Genomic DNA, 27552 nt, shown 5'->3' on the forward strand with positions numbered 1-27552 from the left:
CAAAAGCCCGACTTTCCAAGCTGATTGACTTTCGTTTGCGACAATCTCGACTCGAGGCCGTAAAAATAATTGGTTTCCTCGCGTTAAATGCTCGAAGCAATTACAACGTTTCGATTAACGTACTCGAAGAGCACGTTCCTCGACGGTGGCCAGAATCCTCCGATCCTCTACGACCGATTTCTTTCGATCGATCCCAACCGGCCCGTTTCCACGACGATTCGGAACGTCGAGGTTAGGGCCGGACCTTCCCGAGAATTATTTACACTTCGGTGGAATTAGTTTCGCAGCTGGAAAGTTCTAGGTTCGCGCGGTTCTCGTTTAAATTTATAAGCCACGAAAATTGTCCCTCCGTCCCCCCTAACCGGAAAATCTCGGATTCTAAATTATCCGTTTAATTCATAAGTGGCCCGCACTTTCGGTTAGCGATCTTCGCCTCGGAAATTCACGAATCGACCGAATTACACGAATCGTGAACACATCGAACTCACGAATTTCCCAAACGATCGATCTCCTTCCCGCCAAAAATTTCAAATTCTGCACGAGTTCGTCAATCACGGGCTCGGCAAACTTTCAAAATCCACGCTCCAGATTCGAACTTTCAAACCGCTCGAATTGTATTCGCGCCAAATTTCAAATCACCGACCCTAATTTTCGAATTACCCAAATAATCGTCCCCAAACTTTCGATTCGCTCTCCCGTGTATTCGATAGCGACATCTCTCTCCTCGAGCTGGCAAAATTTCCCAAACGATGTATCAAAATATCAACCGATACCCTTTCCGCGAATCATCCTTCGAGTATTCCCCGAGAATCGTCGAACCGTGGCCAAAAAATTCACGCTTGAAATCATCGCTACTGGGAAAATAGCGTCGACTTTTCGATCCACGAGGTCTCTCGGTCTTTTCGCGGCTTATCGTTTTCCCCGGTACGACAATCTATCCCTAAGTATTTCCCTAGTGAACGCGGCAACGGTGAATCTGGCAGAAACCGAAAGTACTCTATTCCGTAGCCTCGTTTCCAAGCGGTGCCAAAGCGGTGCCAAAGCGGTTCGAGAATCTCGTCGACTCGATCTTTGACCCTAAATCGTAAATACAAAGGTATTTTCCCGGCGTAGTCTACAATTCACCGCCACGTCTTCGCGTTTCCACGTATCCATCGCGGAGCGACAAAAGCGCATGTGCGTTCGCGTTACGCTGCGAGTACGGAGTGGTGTGTGTCGGTGCAGCGTGGGGTGGTCGGTGGTAGCCGTTACACGTGCATCCACCGTGTGTAAGTACGTGTCCACGTCTATGGACAACGTTTCGAAAACTCCTCCTCGGCCGCCGCCACTGCGATTGTACCCGCCGAGTGAATTAATTCGTTCGCGTAAAGCGTTGCGCGCGTTTAACGAGGACCACGGCTTCGTATCGCGGCGGGAAACGGAGAACGCGTGAATGATTAAGCCACTCCGATGAAGTTTCAACGAGCATACCACTCGAAATTAACTTCGCTGCTTTTCAACGTTTCCTTTATCTCCCGTGGCAACGATGTCTTCTCGGTGATGGCGCCGAGAGGATTTCGCGATTTTTTTTTTTTAGATTTATAACGTCTAAACTGATAATTCAATGGTCCTTTTGGCAAGAAGGTACCACTTCGTTCGATGGAGATTTATTTCCAAGCGTTTACACTCGACTCGTGACCAATCGATCGCTCGAAGCCGCTACGAGATCATCGTTGATGTATCGTTCCGGTGGTCCGTCACTCTTTCGTTCTGGTTTGATCTAATTATAGTAAACTGATACGGGGATCGGGACATTCAGTGGTCAGACGAGGAATGTACATATAGGAGTCGGTGGTGGATCGAGAACTTGCGGGAAAGGGATCGGTTGGTATAGCCTTCTGACGGTGGATAGGGGAGGTGCAGCCGCATATGTAACGATCGTGATTTCCTAATTAATAATCCCGCGTTGTCTCACGGAATCGGATCGCGTGATTCGTAGAAAATATTCGTGGAATAGTAACTCGATGGCAAATTCGATCGAAGGAAAACTCGGGCTACGCACACTGCGTGTTCGCGTTACCGAATCGAGCGGAAGAACTTTGTTCGATAAGCTTCGTGAAAAATATCCAATCGGTTCTAAAAGGAACGGAAGAGGTGAAACTTTCCAACTAGCTAATGTTTCTAGCCCGTTCCGTTGGAAAAGTTTTCACTTTTCCTGTCATTGGCGCCAATGTCGGAAATCACCGGGCAAAGTACCGCGTCTTCTATTGGCACCGTTATCTATTTAATCGGTTGATGTCGAAGCGTATCGGGAACCCCTTGAACCGATTCAGAACTCAAACATCGAGTTTACACCAACGAATCGACTCGTTCCTGGCTAAACGCTTCCCTGACACCGGAAGATGGTGTCTCTTTAAAAACTTGAACGATGGGTAGGATCCTGGGATGCTAATTCGATTCAAAGAACGACGTAGTTCGATACTAGCACGCGTTTGCATATGTGTATCAATGATCGAAATATTTCGACCTCGAGCCTTTTAGAAAGAGCGTATCATCTGTAGTAAAAAGAAGAAAGGACAAAAAATAGTTACAATTACGTGGACAAGAAGAAAAAAGAAACGTATAGGAAAGTAAATATTGAGTTGTTCGTAAAGTAATTTCGTTTTCCAAAATGGAGAATATATGATTTAATAAGATAGTTTACTAGTGTAAATCGTAGTGTATTCCAAACGCTAGGTGAAGAAGTTAGAAATATGAAAAATTTACATTTAAATACACGCGCGTACGAAATCGTACCGTTCCTTAAATGAAACTTTCACTGGCCTGTACGCGACATCACCGCACGTACGACTAAAGACCGTATCACCGACACCGGTGTCCCCTCTACCTAACTTGTTGATACCTCTTCTAGCCCTCCGATGAAAAACCGAGCCACCTCCGCGCATCGCTAGTTTCTGTTGGTCGAAAGTTTCCGATCGGTACCAAGTGGGGGTAAAAATCGTCGAGAAACTCGCATACGTAGGTCTCGCGATCCCGATAGTTGCTGCCAGCGTGGAAATTCTCGGTATCGACAACCCGTAGATCGCGTAGCTCGCGAGAGAATCGCGAGAGAATCGCGTCGAATCGCAAGGAGAAAGGACGGTCGTCGGCACCGCGTCGGGTTAGTGCACGCACCACCCGTGCAGCGGCGTTCTATTCCAAGGGTTCGTCGCGCGGCGACTGGGGTTCCAGGGGTGGGGAGGGTTGAGCCGGCGTGTGCGCACGCGCGGAACTTGGCCCCGTGGAGGGGACGTTCAGTGTCACTCGGTGCCGGGCGTTGCGGCGCTGTGGCCCTTCAGTCTTTGATCCGCAGCTGGCGCGGTTGTGTGCGTTGCCCTCGAGCGTACTCGAGCGTCGAGACGAGACTACGAGATCGTTTCACTGGCCGTGCGCGAAAAGAGGGGAGAGTAGCAACGGTGGTGCAGTAACCTCTCTCTCCTTGTTCGTGAAACACGAGCGGTACCGTTCGCCGCGAACGTCAACCCTCCAGCGGGGGTATACTCGCGCAAACGAGGACGAGCCTCGCGGTAACCGTTATCCCCTCGAAGATCACCCACGGGAGAACTCGATCGCGGCTAGGTGGACACCGTTCGAGTTTCGATCGTTCGGAAATTTCACTCGGTGGTTCGAGGGCCACCGTAACCGCTCGGTGAACTCGGACGCGTACCGATCCTCGCATCCGCGTCGTTCGCTGCGAGTTCGACACAGTTCGAAACTGTCAGGCTGCGACACGGTCTCTTCGCTTACACCCCTGGGATTTTCGGAGGCACGCTGCTCGACGCTCCTCCACCAGCACGGATTTGCGTGCGGTTCTCGGCCCCCTGACCCAATTAGTTTTCGCGTCCGCCGACTGACGGCGAGTGTCTGCGCACCGTGCGGACGTCCAACAGCTAGTCACCGGCCGTAGAAACGGAGTCGTCTCGATCGTAGCCGGTCCGTGGCCAGTTGTGCACGACAGTTAACGGTGCGAACGAGCACAGGGGAGGAGACGCGTAACCTGTCGGGCGATTTTCGAGTTCGGTGAACGAACGAGTTTCGAGCCGACAACAGTGACCCGTGCGAAAGTAATCGTCCAAGTGTTCTCGCGCGAGTGCAGTGAAAGGGATACGTATACGTGATAGAAATCAACGATCTCGCGGACGAATCGACGCACCGCTCGGCTGGCCGAGGATACCGCGAGGAACCACGGTCCGGGAAGAGGGCCGATCGCGAAACGGTGAATCGCCCCGCGCGCGCCGAAGAGCATCGCTCGCGGGCCGGGAGTTGAACTTTCTCGCTGGCGTTGACAGATCGATAACAAAGTTTGCGTACGCGAGTTTCCCCTTTCGTAGCCGGCGGCTAGTGGCTACGCGCGATACGCTCCACGGAGGTCCTCGCTTGCGAGGAATGCCTTTGCATCAACGGTGCGCGAGGATCGTACCTAGCCTACTCTCTAACGCGACCTGGCATCGAACCTCCACCCAAGTACCGCGAGTACGACACTCTGAACTTGACACGCTGCCGCTCTAAACAGAGACTCGCGAACCGTCCAGTCGTCCCATCACCCGTCACCTGGACACTCGGCTAACCTCGAACTGCCCCGAGAGCGACACGCGAGAAGAAGTTTCAAACACCGGGTGAACCCACCCGCAGCTGTTACAATTCGATCGAATTCGAGTCCACTTTCCACACCGGTATCGGAAAGATAAAAGTAAACCTCGAGACACCAAGTTGAAGACCATCCCGGAAACACCGAGTCTCCGAGCGATCTGTTCTCGAGACATTGAGATTAGACTTCCTTCGAGTTCGATTCGTTCCAGCTTGACATGCCGATATCGCGAAAGTAATCTCGATCGTGACTCTCTCGTCGATCACGAGCAACGAACGGTCTCGGCGTGCGAGGACACACCAGGTGTGTCCAACCGAGCCCCGCGCAACCTAGTGGATCCTGATCTTGACATGCTGACGTCCTGAAGGGCGTAATACTGCCAAACTCTGCGGAGGATTTCTATGCGGCCCGTGCGATCACCGCTGGAAATCTGACGCCCCGTCGCGCCAGCGACCGAGGCAGCCTGTCGCTGTCGCTGTCCAGCAAGAGGCAGTACCTGGTGAAATACAAACGGAAGGAGGGTAGACAGTGCGAGGAGCGGGGCACCTCCGCGTGGCCCGGGCTGCTCGACGATCGTAGGAAGAAGTGTGCAACGGTGAAGGGTAACGGTGGTTTCGGCGACTACTCGGCCGCGGGCGAGTTCGAGGTCTGGGGCGACGAACAGCACGCGTCGGATGGTGTAGATCGTCAGGTGGCGAGGCCGCCTTCGCGGCAGCAACGATGCGAAGGCGGTTCGTCCCTGAGGCCGTTGCTTCACGTGGCGCACTGTGAACTCCACTCGCCCCGCGAGCCGGAGCTCCTGAGGCTGGATCATCTCGAGGCCCTCGAGCACAAGTCAGCGGACCACGACTCCTACACCATGATGGAGAACTTTCACAGCCCTGTGCCACCGCCGCTACCACGACGACACGTCCGGTAAGAGCTTCACTCGATCTAACATCGCGCACGGGGTTTACGCGGTAACGAACACGGTACAAGCCGATCGAGTTACGCTCGGTGTTTAGCGCGATGGGGGTGCGCGACTGGGGAAAAGTACGACCGAGAAAGAAACCTCTTTCGAAAGATTTCAGGAACGGTTTTCAGGTATGGTGGTTACACGGAGATAAATGAAAAACTTATGTCGAAAGAAGAGAGTAAGTGTGGAACGAAGGATTTTATTTTAGAGTTGCAGGTTTAGGGTCTAAAGTGTTTATCGTAGTGGAGAGTTGTAGAGGGATTTCAGAAAATTTCGGAAGAAGACTTCTAAAGGTACAGTTTTAGGGAATTGAGTGTTTCTCGTGGTAAGATTGTTTGACCGGAGAAGAGAGACGTCAGGTATGATCTTCGAAAGCTCAATTTTAGGGTACCGAGTGTTTCTCGTGGTGGAAAGTTTGCGCACCTAATTCAAGTTCAACGGAGAGAGTAGATTCGAGACGAGGGATCATTTTTTAGAGAGCTTCAGGGTATCGAGTGTTTCTCACAGAGAGTTGCACGGAGCGAAGAGAGGAGAGTTTTTCGAAAATTTCGGGAAAAGATTTTCGGAGATGCAGGTTCAGGGATTCGAGTGTTCATCGCGATGGGATGTTTGCACGGGGAAGAGTGTGCACTTGGAATGATTTTAGGGATGATTTTTGGAAGTGCAGTTTTAGGGCATTGAGTGTTCCTCGCGGTGAAGGGTTTGCACAGGGAAGGGTTTGCGCGAGGAGAGTTTTTCGACAAATTTCAGGAATGATTTTTGGAGATGGAGTTTCAGGTTATCGAATAATTACGCGAGGAGGAGCGAAAACGTGCTTTTACCAAGGAGTATAGCTACCTAGTCAAAGTTGGACGAGGGAACAATTTCTTTTGTAAAAGATCGTGTGCATGTTACGTTGGTTGCACGTGTACTGGCGAACTTCAAAAGCGTGTAACGTGCTCGAAACTTCGTGTATTCGATCGAAATAGTTTCCGTGTGTTTTTCTTACGGTGTCTCGACGATCGACTGGGAATCGCAAGTTCCAGAGGCAAAAGCCCTCGGAAAAGCCTCCGTTTCTTTGGATTCTTCGTTTTCGTAGAAGGATTTATCTCGCGAAGAGTGTTTCGCATACCGAAGAAAATAAAAATCTATCGACGGAAAGTAAGGGGAGCAGGGAGCCCACGGATAAGTATTTCGTATTCCAAGTTGTATATATTCCGAAACTGTAACAATTCCTGATACTATCGCTGCACTTTATCAGTTAGGAATAAAGTGGTGATTTCGAATACGTATTTTTCTAGCTTCGCTTCCCGCGGATCGTTTCTGATTGTATAAACTGCACATTTCATCGCGAGCCGTTTCGAAGATGGATTTTGTTTCTTTCTCTGCAATAACGAAACGGTTAACTCAATTTGCCCCAGCTTTCGAATCCGTTTGTTCGTCCTCTTTACTTTGCCAATGTTTGCGAAGCGACGAACGACCGTACAACGACAACATTCATTTCTGAGACTATCTTTCTTTCGGGTTAACGTAAATTACTCGAAAAGTCTCGTTCGAAACTTCGTTCCCTCGCAATTTCCTCCAATTTTTATCCTATCAGCTTTGAATTTTTTCAAACAACCTTAAACACATCTTGACGTAATTTCTCTCGAAACTCGATATCTACAATTTGCATTTACAATTCGTTGATCGATCTATCTCGCGAGACAGTCTACCGGTGTACTTTACTCGTTTCGTAAAAATACTAGCCTGATAAAATAATTTCGCTCGTGGTATGAAATTGACGAAGTTGAAAGTTAATATAAATTCTTAATACAAAACGTGCATTCCCTCCGTCGGAATGCGAAACTTTTTCGATATACCGCGAAGGACAAAGTTTATGAATAATATTTCAAGTTTTTCGCTGTTAATCGCCCGAGAGTAAATCAATTTCCGCTAGAAAGACGTGAAAGTTTCGCGGTAAATATCGTAAAACGTGCGACCGAAATGCGAAACGGTTTCGATTTGTCGCTGTCCCGTTGCTTTTACCAACGATCGCGAAAAAAAAATCGAAAGTTCATCCAGGGGTTGTAATGTCGGTTAAGTGTGTCTCGCGTTGGCGCACTTGAACCGGAAGAGGTCAAATAAAATTTGTCAATCTACGTGTAGCCATCGACCGCCGGGATACAATTCCAGCACGATAGTCGGTTGAAAAATAATCAGGACCGCAAAGGGTTAAAAGGGTGCACTTCCACTTCTCGTTCCCTCCTCGTCGGAGGTTTCACTCTTTACTGTGCAAGCGTCCGGGTGTCGGTGACCCGCAGGAGTTGCGGTGAATTTTCTATTTATCGGAAACTTGATTTCTCCGAAGACTCCCGTCGCTTCAAGATAGAATTGTTCGATAATAAAGCTTTCTGATTTTTCGTCGTAAAATTCAATCGCCGGCTATATTTGTGGTCCAGTTTTCGATCCATATAGGTCGACCCAATCGGACTGGCGATAACTTTAAACGAGTGCCGACACTTTTTCCGGTAATCGTAACGAAAATACAGTGAATTCTTTTTTTTTTTTTTTTTTATTCTTGTATCATCGTTCGAAAATTTTGCGTCAAATTATCCGAGCAGACCGAATAAACGTATCGTGGATTTAGAAAGATTTCAAGTGTCTCGACGCAAGTGTCATATTTTTGTTTTCCGTGTCACAGTAACGAGTCAAGCGCAACAGTTGCCTCCCGATTCGGAAATGATTATTTCTGAACTACGGTCAACTTATCTCAAAATTCTAGTTTCAGAATCGATAGTCTCTTTGCCATTCGTATAATTGCTCCTGACATTTCTCCGGTAACTTGAAACTGGTTATTTTTAACACAATCTTTAATAATGCATCAAGTTTGCTCGAAACAATAATTCTAGGTCTTTTACGGTCTGCAGTTTCTTTAACAATCGTAAAATTATTCCCGAGATTTCTCTAGCGACGTAAAATTGGTTAATTTTCACACAATCTTCAATAATGCGTCAAGTTTGCTCGAAACAATAATTCTAGGACTTTTAGAGTCTGCAGTTTCTTTAACAATCGTAAAATTATTCCCGAGATTTTTCTAGCGACGTGAAATTGGTTAATTTTGACACAACGTTCGATAAAACATCAAGTTTGCTCGCAACAATAATTGTAAGACCAAAAGTTTGTTTTATACGTCAAGTTTCACCGAAAACAGTAATTGTACGGCAGTATCTTTTATACTTCGTGCCGTGTTTCATCCTTTACGTCGGCCAATTACTCTGAAAGTTCCTCTAGCCAACAACGATGAAACGTTCGTGGATTAAAATACTTAAGAATGCATATTAATTTCACGGTTAATGCACTCGCAAAGTTGTTCGCTGACAATGAAATAAAGGCCGTCAATATTCAGAACTAGTCCCTCCCGAGAGAGTGGACTGGAGAAGCGATCGCGTCAACAATTAACCCCTGAATATTAATCGACAATTATCCATCAAACGAAGCTCGTTATTTAACTCAATTTATCGATTCAGTCATGCAGTAACGGCAAATTGCTGCGAAACTGCCGGAGAGGGTGTAAATAAATAGAGCTGTCACAATTATCAGATGCTACTTTTTTGCTCGAGATTCAATTCCTCGACGTGGAACAATCTCGCGCATCTTATTGTTACAAGATTTGTCTAAAACGTTAATCGGTACTTTCTCCATCTAAAAATTCAATTCTTTAGATCTTACAGTCGTTCTAGGAATTTTATTTATTCTAGATCAATGAAATTGTGTCCATGCGATGTATTAAAATAATTGGTTAAATTTGACTTGGAACGTGCAATTTAATCGTAACAGAAACGAAGGTGGCGTTGAATCTCTATAGATAATAATCCGAGAAAAAATTAAACCCCATTCTTATATTTCCGCTGAATCGAACGATCTTTGTACGAGCAAGTTTTCAATATTTCGAAAAATATTTGAGTTCGTGTAAGCCGAGAATACTGTATAACTAAACTGTACAGTCGAATGGCATAAAAATGCGATAACATAAAATAATAGAAAGATTTGAAACGAAAGTAATCCTGTACGAGAGAAACGAATAACGGTACGAACTTACTGGAAGTGATTACTATCTGGAAAGATTTATAAAAGTTAAAAAGTGAAAGACTTTGAAAACATTGTAACTCTTCGAATTAGTATGACTTAAACTTTCTTCGCAAAGTGTATAACGGAAGGCTCGATGTGTAATTCATACGGCTTGGGACATAAGTCGAAGTTTCCTTGTCAAATAATTTTCAACATTTATTACGAAACATCGGTGACATTTCATTGTAAGGAATTCTACGTCGCTCTGGAGATATTAATATCAATGTATACAACAAAAAGTGTATATTTATAAAAAGAAAAATTCGTCGATGATCCGAACAATTTTGAAAGAAAAAAAAAAGAAAAACAATACCGTATAAAAATGTCTCGCGACGCCGTTCGCCCTCGAAAGAATTCGAATTACGCGCCGAAACAATTTTAGCGCGCGCATCGATCATAGTCGTAACGTACCGGACCGTAAACGATTACGCGTTACAAGCGTATAAATTAAAGCGTCGTTTATCGGTAACTCTGTCGGGAAGCATATAAATAAATAACCGCTAATTGAACGAGCGTGTCGAATCGAACAAGACCCTCTGCCCGATATCGATAATTTTTCCGTCGCTACGAATTCCCTCCCCTCTCCTTCTCCTTCTCTCTCTCTCTCTCGCGCGCGCGGGCGCGTTCTCTCACCTCTTTCTTTCTCTCTTTCTCTCCCCAGGCTGGTAGAGCTCAGCGTCGCGCAATAACGCCGCTTCCGACCCCTCGCTCAAAGGGGCACATACCCCGTTAGTTCCAAGTTTTCCGTTTCGAATCAGCGCATTCTCATCGAACACGAATCGATTTCGAAACGCTCTCGAGAGCGGGCTTGTCATTAACCCCGTTCTTCGGGCGTGAACCTCCGAAACGAGCTACAATTCCACCGGTGCGAGCACCTATATTGGCCTTCCACCAGAATCGCGAAGCCTCCGACCCCTCTCCCCACTCACCGTGTAACCCACGTCCTTTCTTCCGTCCCTCTTCCTTCTCTGTCTCTCTCTTACCCCCCCCCCCCCTTACCTCTACCTCCCTCCGCTCCCCTCCACGGCTGAAATCTTGATCGTTGGAACATTTACCGCGCGAATGGAGTGCCTCGTTCGCTCGACGATCCTTCCTTCTTTCCACGCGGTTTTCACAACCCTCTCCGTAGCTCGCCAATTCGTACAAATTATTTAATTCGATTCGAATGTCCGACTTACTTTCTTTCCATCTCAAACGGCACCTTCCGAACGGTGAATTCAGCGTTTTAACGCGCCGGTCGAATTTTCGAATTCGTTTCGATACGAAACGCAACGCGTACGGTATTATAGAGGGGAAACGTGTGTACGATCGAACCTTCGAGCATTTTTAACCGTTGAATTTGTAGCTCGAATACAATCGTCGAATTTTTGCATCGAACGATAATTACGAATAATAATTCGCATTGTTTAATTGTATCGTTCGACACGATTCATAGTTGGTTATAAACGTGATATCTATTCGGTTCGACACGGGTTATACAAATCATTTAATTTCGCAGGAATCTGTCCTTTATTTGCCTACGGTTCCGCTATGAATTATTTTTATTACAGTTAGACGAAGATATTATATTTGAGTTGTGAATGGATATTCGTATCCGGCTAAACTTTGACGTTTAAATATGAATCACTTTTTATATCGCAATTGGGATGAAAATACAGCCGAAGTGTTAATAAAACGAAAGATTTCTCTTGGAATGAAAAATTATAAATATCATCGATCGTGTAGAGCACGCTGATCGAGTTGCATCGAAACGGAAATATCAAAAGTGTTTGTCAAAAATGGTATTGCTTTGAGGCAAATTACCTTTTATAGAGTATTCAATTACAATGCAAAAACGTACCTATGTATTTATTAAAGATTATAATTTCACGTAATTTCCATAAAGAGATAAAACGCATCCATCGATCGATCTCTATCGCGACCAATCGTGTATCTCTTCTGTAATCGAATCGTACGGTACCGACCAATCACCGTTTAAAATTCAAAAGCAACTTGTACTCACCAATCGCAGCCCGGTACGTCGAAAGCTGATTCGTCCAGAGCGCCAAGTTTTCACCTTTCGATAATTGTGCTGGAACATTCCAAAGTCCATCTCGAAATTATTCTTCGACCCTTTGACGAACAATCGCGCGTATTTTCGACGTTGAGGCTCGATCCGGAACAAACGACTTTTCGTCTCAACGATTTACCGTTTGACTCGAAGCTCACTTTCCACCACGCACGTGTAATAATCCACGAAAAATCACGCGACTGCGGTTACGCGCAAGCATTCGGCGTCTCGAACCTCACTGTTCTTTTCACATATGCGCGCGCATACACTTCCACGCGGTTTCTTATGCCTTTGTCGACGCACGCGGAACGGTTAAAATTATTCGCGAATACTTTACACGTATATTTCGGGTCGAATCACTTTGTGCGAGCACTCGAGAAGATTAAAGGTAGATAGTTCACTGTGTTTGGTACAATTAACTTCATTACCGTGTGAATTTATAGAAAACCGGGTGTTTGAAACGATACACGTTCCGTTCGCGAGATCTTTGCGTGGAATCGATACAGCGGTCCGAACTACTCTGCTTCGTCGCGGTCAATTCGCGATAGCGCTGCTGTCGCGTTGCCTAGGTGATTCGATCTCTGCGAGTAACTGCGCGCCACTTCAAGGCGCAGAAAGCAGAATAATTCGTCGCGTAACCTGTGTCTTTACCATCCCTCGAGTGTACAAAGTGACGTGTTTGGAACGCTGTGGAACGCACCATCTTCTCCAGCGCGGTATATCGTCGCACGTACGTCGGATCAACTAACCAAGTAATCGATACAATAATAAACTTTCGCGTAGAAATTAAGTATTACGTCGTTGCGTAAATTTCGTCCGTTGGTATCGATACAATCGTTTTCATAGCAACGCTGCTGCAAACGTTTCTGCGCGAGGTACGAGTCTATGCAAAGATGTTTCTACGCATTATGAATCTATGCAAAGTATCTTTAAGAATTTAATTCCAGTTTTCTGTTTACCGACGGACAGACTTTACGCAGCAACTTAATGCACGGGGTACTATTTTGTAGCTGCCTTCGTGTCGTACCCAACCAGCCAACAAACAGTACAAAGTTTCATCTTGGAAGTGTAATTCAATTTTCGACGTGGCTCTATTATATTAAGTTATAATAGAGATAGTGTATTCGCGCCACACTCACAATACAGCGACGGACGAATTTACAACTCGTCGCTCTAACGACACGCTCAACAGGTACAATACGGTAACGTACCATACGGTAACGTGCAATATTCTAACGTGAAGAAATTACACGCGGGAAATGCTCGTAAGGATGGTTGGGGGACCCGTTTCAGAATAGACCTATACTGGTGAATTTTCAACCGGATGACGGTCTCGGTAGGAACATTTGCCCGCTATTTTCGAAACTGGTTTACGCGATCTCTTATTGCTTTTCAACCTCGTCGTCAAATACCAAACGTTTGCTAGAACACAGCCTCAACACATTCGACGTGTTTCATGCACACGAGAAGATCGATGCTCGGCGGAAGAGCACACGCGGATAGAAACAGGGGCGAGAAGTAAGGTAAACAAAGTAGTACGAGACCCCGACGCCGCTTAAAGTTGACCCAAAGTGTCGGACGAGGTCCTGCGCGATTTTGAGGGTGAAAATAGGCTTGGGATTATTCGAATATTACAATTTGAAAATTATTATTAGAATGTTACGATTTGAAAATTATTATTCGAATGTTACGATTTGAAAATCATTATTCAAATGTTACGATTTGAAAATCATTATTCGAATGTTACAATTTGAAAATCATTGTTTGAATACTACAATTTGAAAATCATTATTTGATTACTACAATTTGAAAATCATTATTCAAATGTTACGATTTGAAAATCATTATTTGAATACTACAATTTGAAAATTATTATTTGAATATTACAATTTGAAAATCATTATTTGAATACTACAATTTGAAAATCATTATTTGAATATTACAATTTGAAAATCATTATTTGAATATCATTATTTGAATATCATTATTTGAATACCATTATTTGAATATCATTATTAGAATATTATTATTAGAATATTATTATTTGAATATTTCCATTCGAAATACATCTAAAGAATTCCTACAACTTCGTCCACCGTTGGAAATCTCTTTTTCACAGTTGAAAACATAGTAACTCTAAAAAAAAGTTACTTTCAGAAAATATAAACTCGTTTTCTTTACCTAAATAGAAATACTGTGTAGAACATTCCTAACGAAATATATCGAAGAAAACTAAAATCCAAAAATAAACTTCAAGCCTAAGAAACTTAATTTATAACTTCATATCGCTCTATTAAAGTAGATTGATCCTCGAGATACTCGAACATAGTAAAACTATACACGAATACTCAAATGTTCCGATTGTATTCACCGAGTATTTGAATCGTCGTAGCGTTTGATTATTCGAACGTAGAAAAACTCGATAAGCAGTCCGAAGCCTAGATGAAAACCGCGTCACAGGCCGCAACCGCTCGATCGCCGCGCCGGTTTATCCGCAGGTTTCGCAACGCGGATTCCGCGGAACGCCGTTACATTCGAAAATACATATACGACGAGCCGAGTGCTCGTTTCAGAAACGCGGCGCGGACGTAATTAAAAGCGTATATTAATTAGGGGCAGAACCGGCCATTAGGAGCATCGATCGCAATCGGAATGGGCCGGTTATACTAATTGAATTGGCGCGTTATACAGAACCGCTACCTGTCTTCCGGTACCGAATTACTGTTAACGCTTCCCCGAGGGGTCGTGCAGCCGGTAACAAATCTGTTGAAAAAAAAAGATTAATATTGTTGTATTATAATTTTATCGGTCGGTACGATCGTACCGAACGTTTTCACGGTATTATCGACAATAACGATAAACCGAGATGGAGCCAACATTGGGATCCGTGTGTCTCGAAAGCTCGTTGACTACATTTCGTACTTCTGTTTCGAATCATTTCACTTACGTATATATGCATCCAAATATACGTTCTATTTTTGCGAGTATTATATTTTAGTCACTTTCACGAAGTGATTGAACATTCGTAACAGTGATGGATGCGTTTAAATTTTCTGTTTTGAAACTTGGAAGTGGTTTCCTTTTTCACGTAAAGTCGTGCAAAATAATAGATGTATTCAAACGTTTCGTTTCCAAACGTCGAAGTAATTTTTAGTCATTTTCATTTTCTACATGGAAGAAGACCCATTTAAACGTTCTGTTTCGAATCGTCGAAGTCATTTTTAGTAATTTTCATTCTTCCACGTAAAAAAAAAAAACAATTTAAACGTTTCGTTTCGAAACGTCGAAGTAATTTTTAGTAATTTTCATTCTTCTACGTAGGAGACCCATTTAAACGTTTCATTTCGAAACGTCCAAGTCATTTTTAGTAATTTTCATTTTCTACGAAGAAGAAGACCCATTTAAACGTTCTGTTTCGAAACGTCGAAGTAATTTTTAGTAATTTTCATTTTCTACGTAGAAGAAGACCCATTTAAACGTTCTGTTTCGAAACGTCGAAGTAATTTTTAGTAATTTTCATTTTCTACATGGAAAAAGACCCATTTAAACGTTTCGTTTCGAAACGTCGAAGTAATTTTTAGTAATTTTCATCTTCTACATAGAAAAAGACCCATTTAAACGTTTCGTTTCGAAACGTCGAAGTAATTTTTAGTAATTTTCATTCTTCTACGTAGAAGCATGGAAAACGACAGACCCGTTCGAACGTCCTATCGCGATTCTTCGGAATACCTTTCGTTAATGCTCGTGTTCGGCGTCCAGAATCTAAGAAAATGAGCTTCGTTTAGCGCGATCGAACCCAGAATTCAATGGGAGAACGAATCGCGGAGTTTTCCAAAGTTTCTCGAACTTCGAACGGCGTGAAAGTGGGCCGTGGCGAAGAGTTAACACCGGCGTTGAATTTAAATCTTCCACCTGTACGAATACCGATAACCTCGCGGCACCAACCGTCGCTGATAACGCGTGAGAACAATAAGACGCTTATCCTCGTCGTTCGAGATAAGAAGCTCTCGATACACGAGAGCGCGGGCACCTTCCGGAAGGTGTATCAAAGCGGTTCGCGCTGGGAAGAGGTAAGACAAACAAAGTGATACGGGTAACGGCAGCGAAACCTCGAAGGTTGTTTCGAAGTATGAAACGAAGAGGCGCATTTGCATCGACGCAAACACGGAAATCCCGCTGCAACCTGTTTGCCCCGCGTACAACTTCCACGAGCGTTGATGGAAGTCTGCGTTAATGCAGCCTCTCTCATTTCGCAAATACGGATTCGGTTATTTCAGACAGCCTCGATCGAATTAAAATCGACCAACTGCTGGGAGGACGTTGGAAATTGCAAAAGTAGCGTTAAGGTCTTTTCGTGGATACTTTTGATCGTGTCGCGCGAGTAGTTTTAGCGCGTCTTCTTTTCGAGGTTAGAAATCGATAAGTTACCAAAGGTTGTAACGAATCGTTCGATGATTAGTTTTAGCGTAGGTTTTTGGAAGATACAGGGATGTTAGTAAGTGAGATATCTTGATTTTGAGGTTAGAAATCGATAAGTTACCAAAGGTTGTACCGAATCTTTCGATAATGAACTTTAGTATAGGTTTTCGTTAAATATAAGTCGTTGCGCAACGATTGGGAGAAAAGTGTCGCATTTTGGAAGATTAGAAATTGGTAAATCGTGACTGATAAATCGTACGGAACTCGTCAATAATTCATTTCAATATTGATGCGAAATAAACTTAATTGGCCCGTCGAAGCGATGAAATTTTAAACACAAGAATGAATTTAATACAGAATATGAATTTATTTGATCAAGTTCCCGATCAAATGCAGCTGAAATGCCGATAAATGCTCCGTATTAAATTTCTTTATGCGGAAAATTTTATAATTCCAAACGGACCAATTAAGTTTATTTAGCACTCGCGTTAACTTCTTTCTCATCGAAGATGGGAAGAAATTATAGAGGAAACGGTTAAATTGCATAATTAGGTCTGCTTTCGTATAGAACTCCTTCCCGTCGTTGCAGCGGCGCACCTGTAAAGTTCAATTCCATTTAGTTTTTCAGCTCCCGCCTTATATTTTTACAGATGCATCGATTCTTGTTCGCGTTTCAACGGGAAGTGTTTGAACAACACCGCGCGGGATATTTACAACGAGCAACGTAAAACGAAGATTTATATTTCGTTGGAAAAATTACAAATATCGCGTATCGAGTATCGGTTTCGAATTGATTAAATTAAACAAACGCGCGAAACTGAGAAGGAACGATTGCACCCGCACAATATCGGCGGGCCGTTCGAAAGCGTAAATTCGGAGTTGAAAGTTCACGTATTTGAAAGAGAAGGTAGTCGCAAAAACGAGAAGGCGAGTAGGAAAATTAGGTCCGTGGTTTAGAAGTATGATGAAACGCGGTAGGAAACGAACGACTGTGAACCGGATGGATTTGAATTAGCAGAGTGGCGTGAAAGATCGATACGGATGAGATTGGCAAGGAGAACCGGTGTTAAGGATCTTGCGGATGAGGCGGCAAAGCTCGAAGATCCATCTCCGCTAGAAGTTGAACCACTCTTTTCAAAGAGAGGAGAGATGTGATCAAACTCGCGTCTTACGTGTAAATCGAAGTAAAAAATTACACGAGTCGTAGACACTGATCGAGACGAGAGAAAAATAAAACCAAATCGATCGCACCTGTCCAATTTTAAACACTCCGAATACTTGCTTCAGTTTTCACCGGAAAAAATTGCCACGGATATTCATCAAAACCCTCTTGCATCCTCGCGAGTGATCCGAGCGGTGAATAATAAAAAAGATAGAAACCCACGTAGGTCCAGGTTACATTCGAGCGCGAAGAGTCGCGATAAAGCGTCCAGCGATTCTCCGTCGCCTCGCCGGAAGTGTGTCCACGTCAAATGGAAGGTTCGCGAGGGTCGCGAAAACAGGACTAACGAAGCGAAGCAGAAAAGCCATCGTTGAGAAAAGAGGAACGGGCGGAGGGGTCGACGGTGGTGGTGATGACGGTGGAGACTCGTTCAGGGCCGCGAATGGATGACAAACGGCCAAATTGCTCGAAGAAACACAACGGACTCTTTATGACGAGGCATTGTAAACGCGGGTGAACGCGGGAAAAACGGACAACAGCGACTGGGACCGAGGGATAGGTGCTATCCCGTGTGCGCGGTGAACACGGAACGTAGGAAATGTTGAGGGAGAAGGTGAAAAAAAAAAAAAGAAAAAAACGAAAGAAAAAAAAACCAGGGGGGCAGCACTGCGGGCAGCCGGAAAGAGAAGGGGTTGGAGAGAACGAAGAGGACAGAGACTGGCGGAAACAGCGGAACGCGTGGAGAAAAGAGAGGGTAAATGGGTGGTGGAGGTGTGGGTGGGGTGGAGATAGAAAAGAGAAAAGAGACGCGAAGTGCAGACGAAGTCAGAGGGGGTGGTAGGTTCGCGTAGAGGTATAGTTAGGTAGTCGCTGGTAGGACAGAGTGATGCATGGCTATGGGGTCGCTCGCTTCACCGCGAAATGTCGGCGCCGAGCAGCCGCCCCGCGTTCCTTGCTTGCCTTTTACATACTCGACGCGCTGGTGCCCTCCTACGGTCTCTTCTCCGCTCGTATCACTTTGTTTGCCTTTCGTACGGCGCGTTACCTTTCGTTCCGCGCCGTGCATATCGATCGGCCTGGGCCCCGCGAAACCCGGGACGCACCAAACCGCCTTTTCCGACACGGTTACCGATTCGACGAGCCATCTTCTGGCCCGAGCATACCCCATCGTCCTACGCGTCACGAAGGTTCGAACAATTGCGATTCTATACGAAGTATACCCGTGCTCGTTGGAGGTGACCTCCTCCGGGGCCCGAAACTACTTCCAGGGACACTTTTCTTTCTTTTGATGTTTCTTTTATCAAGAGTATGGATCACTATTGCAATCGATGCGTAGATCGAATGTATGTTTGGTACTGGATGGAGAGAAATTGCACGTAGGCTTGTAAAGAGCAATAGCTGTCCCTAAGAAATCTGTGAGGAAAACTATCTGGTCAAAAAATTCTACTTCTCTCCCTTTTATTTTTTTTCTTTTTTGAAATATTTTTTTTATCAAAGGCACGTATATCTTTAGAAAAATAGCTCGACAAAACTTATCGAACCATCGTTTATTTGTTGGACGTCGGTTAAGAATAAACAGAGAAGGATCCTCGTCACTCGATATTAGCGTAACCGCGATCGTGGATCATTCCGCGCCACACTCTTTTCCTCGAGGGTCGTTCGCGATGGTTTGGTGGTGATAGATACCTCTCGCGAAAGATGAAAGGGGTTAGGGAGAAGGACACCCGCCGAGCGAAGGAGAGAAAGAGAGTTCTCACGGCAGAGATAAGGGCTTTACATTCTATGTTACGCCACCGCGGATGAGCGATGGTACGACTTTTCTTTCCGCCGGAATATTCCGCTCGTTCGGGATATTGGTACACCGACGGTATTTTTCTACGAGCGGAGAACGATCACGTTTGAAACGTATATTCGACAAATCGCGGCCGGAGCTCGTCCCTCGGCTCTGGAAGGATGGAAATACGTCTGAACGGTTCCGTTCTCCAGGATGAACGGTTGGATATTCGAACGTTAATCGAGCCGATCGATCCGGTTCCAACCGATGCTGGCGCGAAGACCTAACTCGAATCTAACCGAAACCTCGCCCAGACCTAACCCAGACCTCTGTATCCTTATACCATTCGCATATTGAAATTGTGTACAACAACACGTATTATAGAAAATTAATTCAGACCTCTGTATCGGTATACTATTTACAACTTGAAATTACGTACAATAATATTACAAAAAGTGTCGCATACACTACAAGTTTATTTTCCATTATACAAAGTTTTTCTCGAGTGATCTCGTTTTTTTTTTGGTGAAAGTGAAACACGATTTTTGTAGAGTGTACAAACATTTTATCAAATGATATATTCTCCATTTTGGAGAACGAAATGACTTCTCGAACAACCCAATAGAAATGATAAATTCGTTCCCCGGTTACTCGTCGAACATTTTCGTCCCTCTGTACCATAGCGCGTAGCCAATTGGACACACACGGTGTCATTGGCGTGGAGAAAAGCAAAATCATTGCGTCGAGAAGAACTCGCTCGAAACTTCAGCGAGGTACGTAGTTGCACCAACAGCGAAAAGTAATCGATGTAAAGGCGTTGGGTAACGTCACTCGGTGAGCTTCCGTTCCGATTAAAGATCGCTTAACGCGCGTGTCGAAGCCAACACGGAACCAACCGGGTTGGAGGCTTTTAACCCTCGCCGTCACGATTAATTAGCGAGATCCGGGTGGCGTGATACGTTTGTTAACGCAGCGTCTCGCGTGTAGGCGAAAACCACGGCGCTGTCAGTCGTCGTGGTAGCGGGTGGCTCTCTACCGCGGTTCGAGGGAAAACAAACCGCTCGGTGCCGAGATCTCGGATATGTTGTTATCGCGGGCGAGAGACTGGAAAGAAACGTCAACCGGGGCGACTGTTCTCAGCCGGTGGGCCGACGGGAGCGTGTAAACACCGCGCCCGCAGCCTCGCTTCCGCTCGAGAACCAGGACGACGGGACACTTAAGTGCTCGAACCCGAGTGTAGCTTAGCTACCCGAAAACGTTTCTAGACACTGATTCGGTGTAAACGTCGCGAGCGTAAAGATAAAATCGTTATTTCGGGACGCGTGTTTCGCCGTTCACCACCGTTAGATCGAATCGCTAGCGAACGAAACGGTGTTACACGATTTTCGAAGACCAGCTGTGGCAATTCGAAACGCAGTGCGTATCGGTGCACGATGTTGTTATCGTATTTCGTCGATACGAAGAGGCGTCGTATGTTCGAAATTAGGTAATTATGCGTCCGTTAAATGGATAACCGATGACCAATTATGTTTGAATTTAGATGGTCTCCTTGCTCCGATAATTATCCTATGTTTCCAGCTGTTAGGGGACTCGTATGGTTGTTGGTTGTGTACGAATACCTCTACGAACGGTTGGGTAGACCGAGTGTAGATGCACTAGTTGTACAAGGAGCGAATAAAAGGTAGCGAAATCTATGGTAGCATCGGAATATCTCTACGAATACTTTGGTAGATCGAATATAGTTATATTAGTTGTCCAAGTAGCGAATAGAAGGTATCGAAATCTATGGTAGCATCGGAATATCTCTACGAATACTTTGGTAGATCGAATATAGTTATATTAGTTGTCCAAGTAGCGAATGGAAGATATCGAAATCTACGGTAGCATCGAAACGTCTCTACGAACACTTAGATCGTATATAGTTATATTAGTTGTCCAAGTAGCGAATAAAAGGGTATCGAAATCAATACACGTCGATTTCACGATAAGGACTACTCGTTCACCAGTCCTTTCGAACAACGAACCTATGCCAAGATCCGATAACGTCGAATACCTTGGCTCGAACGTCGATAGCTAACCTGGCGACATCATCCTCGGCAATACAGAGACGGTAGATAAAATTAAAGTTCAGGAAAATGGTTCTAGCCATTGAATACTCGATCGAAAACAAATTCCTCCTCTGTAGAATTATACCAATCCCGAACGAAACACAGCTCTGGGGGAAATGCTGAGTTTGCGGACACTTACATTACCTCGATATAAAAATTTCAGTTGAAAACGTTATCACGTTGTAGCCGTGGCAACGCGTACCAACGGGCATAATGGAAGTGAAAAACTTATTACGAAATACTTAGGATTATTAAAAACACATCTGCACTGTTATCCCGCTCAAAAGCGTCTCTACAAAAGGTCGTCTTGTCGACAACCTCTGCCCTCCCTTGTGTATACAACGAGCGATACACAAATTAATGTAACAGAATATTTTATTACTCGTGCCATTGTATAGAAACGTATCGTATTAAATGCGCAACATCACCAGCTACGTTCTCCGCGAAGATCTCAATTGTTCACTGCACGACTGAAAAGATTCAAAGCTTTGCTAGACATTTGTAACAATGATAATTCAATACCCTGGACAAGAAAGTTACAAACACCTCGAAGTACACAGACCAAAATTAAAATAGATCACCAGCACCACACTACCCATAAGTATATATATCAATTGTTCACTGTACGTCGGAAGAAGTCCAAAACTGTGCAACATTTATTATAATAATATTCCAATACCGTGATCAAGAAAAAGAAAATAGTCCACAGATTCACCTCCCACTAGTCATAGTCCATCATCCATCGTGCCTAAAGCAATTACATTTCACGGCCAAAGTAACCCGATCTGTTCCTCACCGATCGTCTCGGAAACGAAGAAGCTACTCTCTCCGAATCCCAGCCTCCCGCTTCAAATTTCACCGCGTATCGATCAAGCAACGATCTCCCTTCTTCTTCCCCTGAATAGCTTTCCTTACCACCCGGATCCACGTCTCCGGTTGTTCCGGCCTATCCGCTCGAAATTTCGCGATAGAGTACGGCGCGCGTAAAGGAACGACGCGCGTTCGCGACCACCTTCTTCCTCTTCGCTTTCCACCGTTTGTCGAAAATAAAAAGCCCGGGAAAACGTGGTCGCGTCGCGAGCCGGTCACGTACACACGGGATGACGCTATCTCGGCGTATTTACGGAAAATCGACGTCGGGTAGTGTCTGTGGAATATCCAAGCGGGGTATATCCAGCGTCGCGTCACTTAGGCGGGCTAGACGCAGTCTCGGCAATTGATAGGTAGTCACGCTAGGCTGACCTCAAGGGACATCAGTTCGTATAGCGCGCCTCCTCGCCGTTTCTCCCTCCCTCCACCCTTCTCCTCTCCACCGTGCCACCCTCTCGTCTCTCCTCACCCTTTCGAATCTATCCGCCTTCACCTTCGTAAAATCTACTCCCAAGCCGAGCCTTCCCGGGTAGCTTCCGCCTCGTATCTTTCGCCTCTAACCACCCTTTCCTCCTAGCCCCCTCCCTTTACTCCCCATCGTTCCCCAACCCTCCAACCTGCACCACTTCCATCGGCCTTCTCCAGTGGCTCTCTCTCTCTCTCTCTTCCTCGTCCTCCCTCCGTTTTCGCTAGGTCCTTCCACTTCTTCCTCTTCGTACGTCTTCGCCGGCTGCGAACCACCCCTCACCTCCTCTCCTCTCTCTACCCCTTCTCGTCATCCTGGCTCCTCTTTATCCTTTGTGTAAGCTCGGCCTCCGTTCCAGCGTCTCGACGTGTCGGAGCTACCGGTCGGATATCTCGCTGCACTTTTACCATCGCGGTTAAACCACTCCGTATCCTTTCTTTATCGGGGGACTCGCCTCGATCCTCCTTCTCCACCACCACCACCACCACCTCCCGCCCCCACCTTACCTCTTCTAGCCCGTTTCCACCGTTCCTAGGGCTCTCCCCTGCCCCTTGTTTCGCGTCCGACGATTCTTCTCCGAGGGAATTTCGTGTTTCCATCCCCCGATCTTTACGCATTTTACGGTAGGCGTCCCCCACACCCTCCACACCCCCCACCAAACCCCATCGACTACCGTCCAAGAGGGGCCCGTGTGCCGCGTACACGCGAGCACCGAACGATTCGAACGAGTTTTCGGTGTCCTTTGATCTCATTCTTCCGGAGACCCATCCCACGAAACGTTCCAGGTGAAGCGGTTCGGTATCTGGTAGCTCCTTTGGGCGTTTTGTTTGAGCAGAATTTCGGACCCCGTGACGGGGATGGGGGTTTGGCGAACTTCTGTCAGCGATGCACCGAGCGAAACTAACGTTCGGTTAAATGTTTTGGGAACCGGTATCGTAAGAAATTTGGGACTCGATGTCGCGCGAGTGGATACCGGTGTCCTTGGTGATCTTTTTAATCGGTTTCAAGGAACTATTTGCGAATCGATACGTTGCGATATTGTTAGGGCAGTTTTCGTTGATCTTTTTAATTGGTTTCGGGAACCATTTGCGAATCGACACGTTGCGATATTGTTTGGGAAATTTTTGGTACCTTCGAGCGCTGATTCCTCGAGATCGAGTTACCATTGTAATTGTAAATAAGACAGGTATTCAGGTCGTATCGTTTGACCCTAGCAACCCGTACGTTGTATACGTATAATCTACGTTGTATATGTACGTATTGGTAATTTATTTCACTTTGTATCGGTCCTGTTACGCGTTTCGTCGCGTATTCCGCGAGTTGCCCCGTTTAATAACGATAATAATCGTTGGTTGAACGGAGGTATTGTACCCCGGTAACCGTACTCGTTACGCGCCATTTTCCCCAACTCGAACGATACACGAAATATTTTAGATAATAGCGGTGGGTTAGGTGGCTCACCTTCTCCGCGTAGCTCTCCACCATGGACGTGGTATTACGTCCGCAGCGAGGATTAGGAGGCAAGGTGGTGGCCCAGTTTCCGCCACGAGGAACGAAATTTATTTCATTAAAAGCGCCTCTGTGCGCCCGACGTAAACGGATCCTTGAGCTGTTTTCGATTTAACCTTCGAGTCCGGCGAGGAGTTTCAGAGGGATGAAATTTTTCGGTTCGCTTCGATGGGCTACGATTGATTTAGCGGAACCATTGATCCTTGATCCTCGAACGTTGAACGTACGATCGATAGCTTTGAAGCGAGAAGCCCAGCCGGTACGCCATTTCGGAAATACACCCGGATAGTTTCGACGTTCCCGATGTATTTTTTTTTTTTTTTGAGGGGGAGGAGAGGGGAGTCACGATAATTTGTACGAGCAGGTCACTCGAGGGACTTTCTGCGTTAAAAGAGGACCGGAAACGAATTTTTTCGTTTCGGTTCGGGGAAACCCGAGTTTTTCGTACGGTGAACTCTTCTGTGTTCGAAAAGGTGAACTTTCTCTGACCGATGCGCGCGGAGCTAAATTCTCTTTCGGTCTAATTGTATCCATTTCTCGCCCAAGTGGTTTCTGTTTGTGAGATCTGAAACGCGACCCCATAAGCGCGCAGGGGATTTCATTATGCTTCGATAAACTTTTCTTTGTGGATTAGACGCGAGAGCTTTCTCAACGGATCCGTTCGAGCTTGCGATACTTTACTCGTATTCATTATTCTTTATGCACGAGCAACATCTTCGCGATAAAACGCCGAAGAAATTACGTTAAAAGGGATATACCTGCTCGCTACGGGGTTAGACGTTTTTAATATCACGCGGGGATGAAACAAAAAAAAGAACCAATCGCAATGGAGCCGTAGTCGCGATTTTTATATCAATTATTGCTCGTAGTTTACGATTAATGGTTCGTCTGAGTCGCGTGGAAATGATTAAACGAACGACCGCGTTATTTTATAGTCAAGGTATGGTAAATCACGAGCGGCGAACCTTCTCTGTGCAGTGAAAGCATATACGTGTTCGGTGTCTTCATTTACCATGTGCGTAAACCACGTATGAACACTTTCTGAATTCTGGGAAGACATTACTTCTAAGAAAGTCGAATTTCAAGTTTAAAACGGAAAAAATACTGCACGAGGTATCAAAGAAGCATTAAAGTAATTACATATGGGAAAGAAGTAAAGCTGTCTACTTAGGAAATATTATTGGTACTAGGATATTTGGTGCTAGAGGAAATCTGTATTTCGAAATGTTTTACAAATTTGGATCCTCGAACAGTCCTTTGTCGGGTACAGTCGTTCTTTCTATTTTGGTAGAACATACTTTCCTATAATACTAGAGAAGTCTCGCGACTTCGTAGAAGGCACAACCATAATGTTAAGAGTCTGCGCAGACAGAGTCCGAGGGATAAATATTCCCAGCACAATCTTAACACCCAAACGTTTCAACTAGAGATAATAAAATCGTCAATTTTTTTCGCGCGGAAGATTTCATATAAAATTTCGATTTCGTCGCGTTCTCTCTGCTTTAAATATCTCTAAACTCGAGTGCACGTCACGGATAACGTACACGGAAAAATTAGACCTACGCCTATGAGTATTTCCATTTTAACTTCGTTCCATCGAGACTAGATATCAATAACAGTCGTTCGACGAAACTTATCGTACGACCTATTATTTACTCTTCGTTTTATTCGTTTTATATTCGCGTGCCCGGTCCCAGTGAGAACGTCTATTCCTCGAAGGTACCCGGTTGCAACTAGTAAGGCTTTAAAAGATCCGTGTTAACCTGGGTTCACGAGGTACGCCAACCGTCCAAGAATCCTCGTTTACGAGGCTAACGGCAATAAAACTATTCCAGGTCCCTCTCGAAGCCATCGAATGCCCAATTCGAGACGCGACACACGTCCCGTGGAAGTGCATAAAAAAAAAAAAACGAAAAAAAGAAAAAAAGAAAACTGGGTTCACGCTCGACCACACGAAAATGGCGGGAGCTATCGACCCCCCTCGATTGCCTCCGAGGTATAACCGGAACGTACCGCGTGTTCACGGGCTCGAATTCGTCGTTTAAAGGAATATCCACTCGAGAAGGAACGCCCGTTCAACTTCCATCGGCAAGTAAAGTTTCGAGGGGCCTCGTTTTCCAGCGGGTCGCGGCGTGTTTATAATTATAAGAATACAAAGAACACAACGCTGGAAATTGGTACGCGCCGCGAGGAGAAATTCGTCAGTCGCGCGTTCACAAAGAGTATTCTGGCTCTCTTCCTCTTCCTCTCTCTTTCTCTCTCTTTCTCTCCTAACCTCTCTCGTTCATTTTCTCTCTCATCCTTTCTCGTTCATTGTCTCTCTCTCGACCTCTGTCTTTCATTGTTTCTCTCTCTCTTTCATTATCTCTCTCTCACCCTCTGTCTTTCATTGTCTCTCTCAGTCTCTTTCATTGTTTCTCTCTGACGCTGTCTCTTTCATTGTCTTTCTCTCTCACCCTCTCTCTTTCATTGTCTCTTTCTCTCACGCTCTCTTTCATTAGATTTCTCTCTCAAGCTTTCTCACATTGTCTCTCTCACCCTCTCTCTTTCATTCTGACTCACGCTCTCTCTCTCTCTCTCTTACTCTCTCTTTCTCTTTCATTGTCTCTTTTTCACCCTCTCCGTTTCTCTCTCTCTCGCTCGCTCTCGCTCTGACTCACCCACTCCGCCTCTCGTTACAAAGAACCGTTTAGTCGAGGGGCGGTCCTCCGCCTCGCCCGCATACCGGGGCCGAAAAAATTTTCATAAATCTCGTCGAGCGTTAAATTACTCGTCGCCCGCTCGTTCCGCTCGTTCCGCTCGTTCCGCTCGTTCCGGCCGCGTCCGTCGCGATTCTCCCCGCACCGGGACCGACTCGTTTGTTTACGCGTCCGCGTGTCGCGCCGGGATCGCGACGGATTAACTTTCTTTTAATTGCGTAATTAGAGCGGGGAGAAGCTCGCGTCGGATGCGCAAACCCTCCGAGAGGAACGGAAGAGAAACGCGGACGACGCACCGTGAAACTGCTAACAATTAATAGAGAAACGATGGGAATTACCGCTCGCGTTCAACCGAAGCTTTCTCGATACGGAAGTCCGCTCGAGCATTTTATCCTATTTCGCGCGCGGAGTTACTCCGGGTAACTTATACCGCGGTTGTTAACGGGATAAGATAAACTCGAGATAGAATCGTTTACCAGTAATAATATTTGTACCGATTGTATCGAACTTGGTCTTTCTTTCAATTTTCATAACGAAAATCGATTATCCGATTTCCCGAGGAAGGAAAGTACGTAACGAGGAAAAACTTGGGGAAATTTGTATCGAGTACGGTTATACACGTAAAGTCAATTTTATATTCAAATGTTACATTCTCGCGTGTCAAGTTCGGCCCGTGACCAATAACTAATACTTCTATCTTTCGGTGTCTCGGTTATTTCGACTTCGAATCACCGTACTAATTCGGGGTTCCTCGATGAACGAGAACGCGAGAAAACCTTCCGGCGTTGATCGTACTCGAACAGAAGGAATCGTAACCGGTCTCGGTGCACGATGAAACGCTTTAA

The 27552-nt window shown here is 45.4% G+C and overlaps 1 protein-coding gene across 9 annotated transcripts in view; it reads left to right on the plus strand.

Annotated features, from left to right (window-relative positions):
• Positions 1-27552, plus strand: part of Ten-a (Teneurin-a transmembrane protein) — a 990045-nt gene that overhangs the window by 822497 nt on the left and 139996 nt on the right. Inside the window, exon 1 of one of the 9 annotated variants that reach the window (XM_076323566.1) lies at positions 3334-5521. The exons of the other annotated variants lie outside the window; for them this stretch is intronic. Coding sequence (XP_076179681.1) covers positions 5466-5521 — 56 coding nt within the window. The 5' untranslated portion in view covers positions 3334-5465. Of the gene's footprint in view, positions 1-3333; positions 5522-27552 lie in introns of those variants that run through there. 9 annotated transcript variants of the gene reach the window in all.

Source organism: Ptiloglossa arizonensis, chromosome 11, assembly GCF_051014685.1.
Source record: "Ptiloglossa arizonensis isolate GNS036 chromosome 11, iyPtiAriz1_principal, whole genome shotgun sequence".
In the NCBI taxonomy this organism is placed as follows: domain Eukaryota; kingdom Metazoa; phylum Arthropoda; class Insecta; order Hymenoptera; family Colletidae; genus Ptiloglossa; species Ptiloglossa arizonensis.